The sequence below is a fragment of the Quercus lobata genome, chromosome 4, assembly GCF_001633185.2.
Source record: "Quercus lobata isolate SW786 chromosome 4, ValleyOak3.0 Primary Assembly, whole genome shotgun sequence".
Taxonomy (NCBI): domain Eukaryota; kingdom Viridiplantae; phylum Streptophyta; class Magnoliopsida; order Fagales; family Fagaceae; genus Quercus; species Quercus lobata.
This window is the reverse complement of record NC_044907.1, coordinates 56,180,862-56,192,441: the sequence shown is the minus strand read 5'-3', so window position 1 is coordinate 56,192,441 and position 11,580 is coordinate 56,180,862. Positions and strand designations below refer to the sequence as shown.

Genomic DNA, 11,580 nt, shown 5'->3' with positions numbered 1-11,580 from the left:
GAACTTTTGGAAATTTGTAAATGAACTGTAGATAATGTTTATAGCCATTATTCAATTCGTAGTGTTTAAGGATCGTGTTTGATTAAAAATTAGGAGGATTTGTGTGATGGAAAATAATGGTATAAAGGTGGGACATGGTAGCTTACTATCCTAATGTTCGTTGCTTTTGTAGCGGGTAATGGTAATCCAACACTCTTCAACTTCAAACGAATTTCGGTTTTTTTGTGTGATTTTTTTACATGGATTTTTGTGTTAATTATGCTTTTTATTGATAAATGAAGGAGCTCAAAAACTTTTTATTTTTATTTTATTTTTTATTTTATACAATATAGAAATTATATTCTAGCATAATCTAAATGTATATATGTGTGAAACTCCCTCCTAAAGACTTGAACCCTGACCTCTCCACACCCCACAAGAACTTTGAACTTGTGGAGTGACCATCATGTTAAGGGTTTGTAGTGGTAAGGAGCTCGAAGGCTTAAAGATCAATTAAAAGTCTTCTTTTAAGATGATTTGATAAGCTTATCCAAAAGAAAATTCAAGTGAATTGTGTTGGGGAAATAAACACCTTCGGGAGTTTCCTTGAGTAATTAATATAATATATAGAAATACACTTTAACCCAAAAAGTCTAAATTCAATGGGTATGTGCTTAATTATGTTATATTAATCATTCATTCTTCTCATCATTATTCAATATGGAACTTCACTCACACGTGTATACCCAACAATCTCCCCCCCCCCCCCACGTTTGAGTCTCCGTCTCTCTGTGGGCCATGAATAAGTCTTACTCACTCCCCCTTGCCTAAAGGCCCTTTCCCTTCACTAGTGGATCATCCATGGGCCTTCACGTGTCAATCCCACACGTTTTTTTATCCTCCATGGGAACCTCGCACCTCATCATTATCTAGCACCATTGGCAATAATACTCATTTGTTGGGCATTTTTCAAGATCGTTTGTGTGAACTTTATGGGCTTTCTTGGTGCAATATATCATCCCTGCTCGAACTGCAAAAGGGACCCTCCCTGCTTCATTTGCGAAAGGGCTTTAAGTACACACATCTCGTTCCCACTCCAATTGCGAAAAGAACCTCGTTAGCCTTGCCTCCTTTGTCCCACACTACCATGGGTTCTAATACCACTTGTTGGATCCCAAATAACATTATTAACAATATTAGCAATCCAAAATAACAATCACACACAAAACACAAATATTTACGTGGAAAAACCTTTCTCCTTGAAGGAAAAAACAACGAGTCAAACTCCGAATAATTTCACTATTATCAAATCAATTATAATAATTCTCTTGTGTATGTCTTATGGTTAAAGAAAAATCTCTTTTGTTTTCTTTACTCTTACACACACTAATTATTTCTCTCAAATGCTACAACACTTTGCTCTTTCCTTTCTATTTTTCTTCTCCACACACATCTCTCTCTCTCTCTTGGCTGTCTTCTTTCTCTAAGCGGCTCCCTCTTAGCTACTCTCTCTTTTATCTTGTGCGGCACCTTTTTTTGCTCTTCTTATGCAGCACAATCTGTCTCTTTTTCTCTTGTGTGTATTCCTTTTTCTTCTTATGCGACACACCTTTGTTGCTGCTATCACCACTATGCAGCACTCTAATCTTTGCTTTTATAAGCAAGTCTGTTGCCTCACATGAATCCTACATCTCTCTCTCTCTCTTGGCTGTCTTCTTTCTCTAAGCGGCTCCCTCTTAGCTACTCTCTCTTTTATCTTGTGCGGCACCTTTTTTTGCTCTTCTTATGCAGCACAATCTGTCTCTTTTTCTCTTGTGTGTATTCCTTTTTCTTCTTATGCGACACACCTTTGTTGCTGCTATCACCACTATGCAGCACTCTAATCTTTGCTTTTATAAGCAAGTCTGTTGCCTCACATGAATCCTAGGAACACATGGATTCCTAACACCTTGGAGAGCTTCCTTAAGTAATTAATAAAACATATAGAGACACACTTTAACCCAAAAGGCCTAAACCCAATGAGTATATGCTCAATTATGTTATATTAATCACTCAATCTTCTCATCATTATTTAATGTGAGACTTTACTCACACGTGTATACCCAACAAATTGTTCGAAAATAGTGTTTGTTGACCACATACTATATGCTATTTAGCTTACTAATTTTGTGTAAAATCACATAACGACACTTTAATTTCTGGTGCACATTTTCATCTTAAACCAATTTAGTTGGATTTTCTAGTTTATTTTGAGGTAAAATAAAAGTTTTAAGCCACATGTTAATCCACTCAATGATCAAATTAGTTAAAGGGATAGTTAGCATTTTTTAAAATTTCATTAATTATTCATTTTTAGATGATAATTAACTAAAAGATTAAACCCAATATACAAAACTCTTACTTTTGTGAGATATGGGTAAGCAGCCTTACTCCTGATTTTTGGAGAGTTAAATTCCCAGACTCAAACTCGCTTTTGGTGAAATGTACTTGTCATTGCAACAAATCCCAACCCCTTGGAAGATAATTAACTAAATATCCAAAATAGTTAATTTACCCAATGTACACTTGAACATTTTTAATGTTAAGCTTAAACTAATGGTATTTTGACACAATTATTTCTTTTTCTTATAAGCAATCATGATGAGTCATTCAAAATCACATGTGTTTAACCCTAATTCCAAAATTGTTTTTGTTTGTTTAAATTTAATGTGGCTTGATCTTTCAATCTGGTAGTTCAATTTTTGTATGTAAAAGTGCCGTTTTGATTGCTAGGAGATCTGATAATGTTTGGAATTAAGTTCGTACACATCTAACAATCCAAATTACTTTTTTTTTTTTACCCTATCTTGATAAAATTATCATTTTTGTTCAAACTTTAGGACAAGAAATTTAACACTTGAAAGTTCATTCATTAAATTGTGATTTCATATTGAGTAAATTGTACACACACTCTCTCTCTCAATAAACATTTCATTCTCGAACCACCAAAATTCATACCAGAAAAATGAGATGGGCTAAAGTCCATCTCCCTCCTTTGGCAACAATTAATGGCCCATCCATAGTACAATTAATTGCCCACTTCACCAACTATATATGTATATGAGGTTTTATTTCCTTCCTGGTAATATAAGTACAACCCCATGGGGCCTCCTTTCACTGCATTTATTTGTATCCTTGCTATTCCTATTGCATACCTTTCCAGGCAATAAATACTGCATATTCATAATTCATTCATTGAGACCCGCCCCAGTTTATATTGAATGGTGAAGAATTCTACATATAATGAATCCGATTTTCATCTTAAAATATATATTTAAAAAAAAAAAAAAAAGATTCAATACGGTATTATATATTACTGCTAAACTTATTAAATCTCGTTGATCCTCTTACGTTTCTGGACTCCAAATTTTTAATGGGACACGGCTCAATATTTAAAAACAGAAAACAAAAAAACTCTGTTTAAAATTCCTTTGGGCTCGACTAGTTTTCATTTATTTTTGGTATAATGGCAACCATTATGTGTGTGTATATATATAGCTGATGAGTTTTATATTGCAGTTGGTCTTAATCTGTCATCATTAATATAAGAGCATCCACACCAGCTCGTGGATACTCATCTAAAATACAAAAAGTGCTCCAATTTACACATTTTACCTCAAAATTCTTCCACATCAGTTCATGTAAAAATGTCTATATATACACGACGTCTTGCAAAATGAACAGTAACTGTGCATATATACACGGTTACTGTTCACCGTGTAAACAATTTTTTAACATTATTTTCTCTCCCTTGTCAAACGACTTCTCTTCCCCAACCCTTACAACAACCCAGCGCGCCAGAATAACCACCCAACCACCAAACCCAGCACCACCACCAAACACCGAAATCTAGCACAGAGTATTAACCAAACTCAACTGAAAATTAACCCAAAATCAACAGAAAACCCAAAATCAACTGAAAATTAACCCAAACACATCCACAGACAAATCAACATAGAGATACACTTGCTCAAAAGTGAAAAAAAAAAAAAAAAAAAAAAAAAAAAAAAAAAAAAAAAAAAAAACACACACACAGATACACTTGACTGGAACGATCGAAGCTCGTGGGTCTCGCTTGATCGGAGCTCGTGGGTATGGGTCTTGCCTGATCGGAGATAGGAAGATACAATAACTGATCGGTGCTTGTGGATCGGAGCTAGGGAGATCGGTGCTTGCCTGATCGGAGTTGTGGATCAGAGCTATGGATCGGAGTTAGGGAGATCGAGAGTTGTGGAACGGAGCTATGGATCGGTATAGACCGAGAGGGAGAGTTGATTCAGATTTGGGTAAGAGATGGGTTATAGGTGTAGAGAGCTGTATCACAGAGAGAGAGAGAGAGAGAGAGAGAGAGAGAGAGAGAGAGAGAGAGAGAACCAAAAATGGGTTCCCAGAGAGAGAGAGAGCTTCATCAGAAAAGAAAAAATGAGAACCGAAAATGGGTTCCCAGAGAGAGAGAGAGAGCTTTATCAGAAAATAAAAAATGAGAACCGAAAATGGGTTCCCAGAGAGAGAGAGAGAGAGAGCTTCATCAGAAAAGAAAAAATGAGAACCGAAAATGGGTTCCCAGAGAGAGAGAGAGCTTTATCAGAACCCAGAGAGAGAGAGAGCTTTATCAGAAAAGAAAAAATGAGAACAAAAAATGGGTTCCCAGAGAGAGAGAGAGAGAGAGAGCTTTATTAGAAAAGAAAGAGAGAGCTGTATAGAAAAAATGAGAACGCGCATATAATAATGTGGTCGGTTGAGGAAATAATAAAAAAATTGAAAAAATTGATTATTTAAATAAAGGAGGTGATAAAATATATGAAATGATGTGGGTGTTTTGTAAAAGTGAATGTGTAAAATAGAAAAAGTAGGTTTTTAGTGTAAAAATGGATGTGTAAAATACATGGACTGATGTGGTTGCTCTAATTGAATATGATCCACACGCACAAATCATGAAACTGTCCTCAACACTGTCGTCAGGTAGAATACACAGTACTAGCTGTGATATATGAACTGACAAAAGTAAAATAACTTTTCCAATGAGACCTTTCATCTTTTTTCTTTTTCTTTTTCTTTTTTTGAAGAGAAAATGCATAATATCAATAACACATGAAAAGGATTACAACAGGGCCTCAGCCTACAACATTCAACCCAGACCTGATTGAATCATAAAATCTAAGAAAGGCGGAGAAACACCTTTCCAAACACAACTGACATTATTACATTTTGCATACTGGGCAAGCTCATGGGCAGCCCTGTTGGAGTCCCTTTTCACATGTCGAAATGAGCAACTCAAGAAGTTTGATTTCACAAGCTGAATCCCTTGGATCAGGTGGCCAGATTCACCACCACGGAGGTCCTGAGAAATGGCTTGAATGACAGAGGAAGCATCGGATTCAAAGATGGCCAACTGGACAGCCATTTCCCAAGCCAAAAGAACTCCCTGCTCCATAGCAAAGAGCTCAGTCCATTCAGCCAGATAGTGCATAGGCAAAGCTTTACTAAGGGCAGTAACCACACCTCCTTTAGCATCACGAATGATCAGTCCCACTCCCGACACCCTGTGACCATCCAAAGACGACGCACCATCCACATTAATTTTGAAAAAAACCCGGAGGAGGCGCCTCCCAGCTACCATTCGATGGTTGCTTCATGGACAGGTATGTCGGGTTAGCTTCCTGGAAGTCCTCAACAACTCCCTTCGCCATTTCCCAGACTTGCAGAGGGGAAAGACCACGCTCATTATGAACTATTTGATTTTGGTTATGCCATATAGACCAAGAAATTGCAAAAAAATATTCCAATGAAACCCCACTAGAGTTTGAACAAATTTGGTGCACTAGACCTGTGAAGTCTTTCACATTCAACAAAAAATTTAAAGGGTAGTCTTGCCAAAGCGACCACACAAAGAGCAAAATCACAAGAAACTAAAGCATGTATGAGACTTTCTGGCTCTTCCCCACAAATAGGACAATCAAAGTCAGACTTAATACCCCTCTCCACCATCTTTACATACACCGGGAGCCCATCCACACAAGCTCTCCAAGAGAATATTTTGATTTTTGCAGGGAGTTTCAGCTTCCACAAATTTTTCCAAAGATAAGCATTTGAGTCTCCAGAAGAGCATTCCTCGGCATCAGTACCATCCTGGAGATTGGCAGCTATGTGATAAGCACTCTTGATAGTGAAAACACCCCTTTTATTCCCAATCCAAATAAGATTGTCCTCCGGAAAATTCTAACTTAGAGGAATTTTCAGAATAGCGTCCACTTCAAAAGGCAAGAAGAGCGCCCTTACAACACTAGTTTTCCACCACTTAGTCTCTTGATCAATGAGAGAGGAGACCATGGGAAAGCCATCAAAATCCCTGAGAGGGGTGATGACTTTGTAAGTGGAAGGGGTAGGGAGCCATTTATCCTCCCAAATGTGAATTAACCGCCCATTTCCCACTCTTTAACGAGTTCCTTTCTTAATGGCTTCGAGATTATGAAAAATGCTTCGCCAGTATAAGAGGGGTTGCTGCCTAGGCTTGCATTAAGGATGTCACCGTAGGGGAAATTCTTGGCCTTTAGTACACGTGCAGCTAGGGAGGAAGGGTTAGTAAGAATCCTCCAAGCTTGTTTTACGAGCAAAGCAAGGTTAAAAGCTTGCAAGTTCCTGAAGCCTATCCCGCCAAGAGATTTAGGCTTGCACATTTTCTTCCATCCAACCCAGGCAATCTTGGTCTCCTGTTGTTTTTGGCCCCACCAAAAGCTTCTCATTTCTCTTTCAAGGTCGTCATATAGGCACTTAGGAAGAAGGAAACAACTCATCGTATAAGAGGGGATGGCTTGAGCCACTGTTTTAATAAGAATTTCCTTACCCCCCAAAGGAGAGCAATGTACCCTTCCAACCCGCAAGCTTCTTACAAACCTTCTCCTTTATCTTCGCAAAAATAAGCTTTTTTGAACGACTAATGATGGAAGGGAGGCCAAGGTACTTTGTGTGACGAGAATCAATCATAGGCCCAAGTATGTTTAGGATTTCATCTTTGAGCTCCTGAGAAGTGTTTGGGCTAAAGAAGATTGAAGACTTCTCAATATTGATCTTTTGCCCCGAGGCAGCTTCATAAGTTTTGAGAATTTCCTTCAACTTGTTGCATTCAGTACCATTGGCTTTACAAAAGAGAAGACTGTCGTCAACAAAGAACAGGTGATTGATTCTTGGAGATCCCCCACATATGGATATACCATTTAGTTGCTGGCACTGAGCTACTTCATTTATGAGAGTTGAGAAACCTTCAGCACACAACAGGAATAAATAAGGAGACAAAGGGTCTCCTTGCTTGAGTCCCCTAGTAGGCATAATGCTTCCATGAACCGAGCCATTAATGATAACTAAGTAGGTTATCGAAGTTAGACACTTCATCACCAAACCAATCCATGACTCATTAAAGCCCATCTTCCTCATTACCATTTCAATGAAGGACCATTCAACCCTATCAAATGCTTTGCTCATATCCAACTTAGCCGCCATAAAGCTATCATTCCCATTCCTTTTGTGTTTTAGATAGTGCATAATTTCATAAGCAACCAAGACATTATCAGTGATGAGCCTATTAGCCACAAAAACGCTTTAATTTTCTAAAATGATAAATGGTAGAATAGCTTTGAGACGGTTAGCTAAAGTTTTTGAAATCAGCTTATATACCACATTGCAAAGGCTAATTGGCCTAAAATCAGTCATTCTCTGAGGATTTTTATTCTTTGGCACAAAGGCTATATTAGTTATATTAATTTCAGAAATAGACATGCCATGATTAAGAACATTTAGAACTAAATTAGATACATTAGTGCCTACTATGCTCCAATACTTTTGAAAGAAAAGTGTGAACATACCATCGGGGCCAGGAGATTTAGTTGGATGCAACTGCTTTAGGGCTGCAACAACTTCTTCTTTGGTGAAGCCTTTGGTTAGCTCCATGTTCATTTCATCAGTCACTTTGACCAGGATGAGATCAGTTACCTTCCCAATCTGACTTGGCGAGGAAGTGGTATATATTTTCTCAAAATAGGAAATAGCGGCTCTAGCAATACTATCTTGGTCACCACACCAATTCTCAAATTTATCCCAGATACCCAAAATAGTATTTTGTTTTCTTCTTTCCAAGGCTCGGGCATGAAAAAATTTCGTATTCCTATCTCCCTCTTTGAGCCAGTGAGCCTTTGACCACTGACACTAGTAAGTTTCCTCACTGTCAAGTAGTTCATTAATTTCTTTCCTAGTCTGATTTATTTCATCACCTAGCAGATCATCCCTATCAGCTTGAACCAGAGAACTTAGTCGTTTTCTTTTGTCTTGAATTTTCTTTGGAATTTGACCAAAAGTAGCAAAGCTCCAAGCTTTAAGATCAACAACACAAGCATTTAAGTCAGCAACCATACTTTCTGACGTATTTACATTGCCTACACTACACCAGGCCGCCTCAATAATATATGTGCATGCTTCATTTTTAGTCCACATGGCCTCAAAATGAAAGCATCTTGCGCAAGGATGTTTTGGAGCTCTGGGGTTTGCAATGTACAAAGCACAATGATTTGAAGTGGAATCCACCAAGTGGTTAACTCTTACCTCACCAAACTTATCAATCCAATCACTAGTTGCAAAAGCCCTGTCCAGCCTCAAATACACTCTATTGTCACTAGACTGCATATTGCACCAGGTAAAATCTGTCCCCGAATAGCCCAGGTCCTTGAAACCACAAAGATTAACCACACCCTGAAATCTATCCATCTGACTTTGACATCTTGCAGCTCCACCTAATTTTTCTTCCATTGATAGAATTTCATTGAAATCTCCATAACAAAACCAAGGAAGCTGAGATTGATTCTTTAAATAAGCAAGTAAATCCCAAGATTTCAGCCTCATGTGAGTTTGGGGGTGACCGTAGAAACCCTTGAGCCTCCATTTAAAATTTGAGCTCTCCTCCGTAACAACTGCATCAATGTGGTGGCTGCCAAAGTTTTTAATCTCCAAATTTATCTCCCTCGACCATAAAAGAGCCAAGCCACCATTGCGCCCTTGACACGGAACAAAGAGCCCATTCGCAAATCTAATTCTTTCCTTTATTCTCTCCATTTGCCGCTGCCTTACCTTAGTCTCTGAAAGGAAGAATATTTTGGGATCCCAACATCGTAACAAATCATGCAATGCTCAAACTGACCAGGGGTTCCCAAGCCCCCAGTAGTTCCATCCTAAGGAATTCATGGCTCCCGGCAGTGCTGCATTACAGCCACCGCCGATAATTTTGATTCCTTATTAACACTTCCATCAACATCCATACATTTCCTTTTCCTGGCTGTGCTTTCTTCTCCCTCTGCGAAGAGCAGAGCTAATTGGCGTTTTGAACCTACGTTTGGACCTTTGACTTGTTTTTCTTTACCATGGGCCAAACCTTGTTCCCTTGCTATTTTCTTTATGCGGCATTTCTTTTGCGGGCTTTTAACAACTACTCGGGCTGCTGCTGAGACTTCATTTGCTTTAAGAGTTTCGGCCCAACTGTTTGGCTTAAGTGGGCTGCTTACCTCAGCGTAGCACTCCTCTATTGAAGTGGGGTAGCTTTTACTGAGTATAACACTACATTCCTCAAGCCGAGCCACTGAATCAGACTTTTCCATTGGGATAGGATCAGATCCCACTCTACTTAACCCTTCATTTTGTCCCACAACTATACCTTCAGTTACCTTTATGTCCCATCCAAGCCTAGCATCAGCCGCCTGACTCATATGAGTGTCTGACACGCCACTTTCCTGCCTCTGAGTGGACTTGTTGGAAAATTTTGAATTTTGAAAACTTCCACCATCCTTGTACTTGAAAAAGTCTTTTGCCTTACATTTCCTCCTTTGAAACTTACTTTTCCTCCTTTGAAACTTCCATTTGCTCTTAACCATTCTCCATATTGCTTTGGAGTGCCTTGCTGGTCTGTAGGAACCTGACAGTGTTTATCGTCATGGCCAAGCATTCCACATAGGAAGCAAAATGTTGGAAGCCTTTCATACCTAAAATGAATCCAAAACTTCTCACCATCCTTGCTTACAACATGTCCGCCTCTTCGGAGAGGCTTATCTATTGGGAGATCCACTTTGATATGCATGAACTTGGCCTAATCTAATTGACATGCCCGTTTGTCTACTTCAATAAGGCGTCCCAAGCTTCTTCCAATATCTTGCCCAACCTCCTCTGACATGAGCTCAAATGGCAGTCCCCACAGCTGAACCCAAAAAGGAGAATGAGTGAAGACTATATTTTTAATAGTGAGGCCCTTCTTCCATCTACAAAGGAGAAGCAAATTGTTCTCAAAGTTCCATGGCCCACTATTTTCTACCCAATCTCTCTGGTAACTGGAACTAAACTTGAATTGTAAAATGTTGCTTCCTACATCAACTATTCTCAACTCTGACCCCATCTTCCATGCTGCTCTTAAAGTACTTTTCAAAGCTCTTATATTTTGTTGTCTATCTGAAAGAAGCCATCCAAACAAGCTTAACGAACACTCTTCCAGAAGGTCATCCCAACTTCGTACTATTATTGGTATTTCCTCTTCTTCCTCTTTAGTGAGGTAGAGGTTTTGTAGTTCTTCAATCAGTGCTTGCTCCATTGGGAAAGAAGTGTTTTAAGGGGGGTGAAAAGCCCCACTGAGGGGAGCTGAGATCTCTTCCAGAAGGGAGAGGAGTGAAAGGCTCTTACAGGGTGAGAGAGAGAGAGGAGCTCCTACGAGGGAGAGAAAGCATCCAACTACACCCAGATATAACAACTACTTTATTGACTCTGTAGGACACATCAATTCTCTTTTTTCTTTTTCTTTTTCTTTTTTTTTTTTGATGGAAATGAGACCTCTCATCTGCATGTACGATTTGATTTTTCTTTTATTTATTAATAACTCATAAGCCACTTCGTTGACATAATTATATCTGAATTATCTCTAATTAGGGGTGTTTGGTAGGTAAGTTCAAACACACTTTTGAGTATTTTAAACAACATTACACACATTTTTACCTACATGTATATCAAAAGCATCCAAACAACAATACAACATTACTCAAACTCCTCTACCAAACACCCCCATTACTAAAAACAGTCTTATCGGCTATCAGTGATAGACAAGTCAAAAACTTGCCCACAAACATATATATATAAAAGCTGGCCAGCAATTACAGACGCAGTGATGGTATTGGTATGTTTGTCACTTTGTCTATCTCAATTACAAAATGCTTAATCGAAAGAAAAATCCTTAATTAGATCCTACACACTTTAAAATTAAAATTTAAAATAACCCCATGAATCAAACTCAATCATGCAAATTAATTGAGATACTCATTTAATTTAAGGGGAAAAAATAAAAATTGTCGTCATGTCAGGTTATGAAGTTGAATCAATGTATATTACATTCAACAAGTTCATACATTAGACTATTGATCACTAAAGTCTAAAGATGATCATGTATATATATATATATATATATATGCATAATGCTTTTCACTCATTATCAACATTCAACGCCAACAAAGTTAAAAAAAGAAAAGAAAAAAAAGGAAAAAAGAA

General features: G+C 38.2%; 2 protein-coding genes across 2 annotated transcripts; both read right to left on the bottom strand.

Moving 5' to 3' along the window:
• Window positions 1-5,146: 5,146 nt before the first annotated feature.
• LOC115985486 lies at window positions 5,147-5,638 on the bottom strand. Its single transcript, XM_031108428.1, has one exon. The coding sequence runs from the start codon at window positions 5,636-5,638 to the stop codon at window positions 5,147-5,149; it is 492 nt and encodes a 163-aa protein (XP_030964288.1).
• A 793-nt stretch (window positions 5,639-6,431) lies between these two features.
• LOC115985485 (uncharacterized mitochondrial protein AtMg00310-like) lies at window positions 6,432-6,812 on the bottom strand. Its single transcript, XM_031108426.1, has one exon. The coding sequence runs from the start codon at window positions 6,810-6,812 to the stop codon at window positions 6,432-6,434; it is 381 nt and encodes a 126-aa protein (XP_030964286.1).
• Between the last annotated feature and the right edge of the window lie 4,768 nt (window positions 6,813-11,580).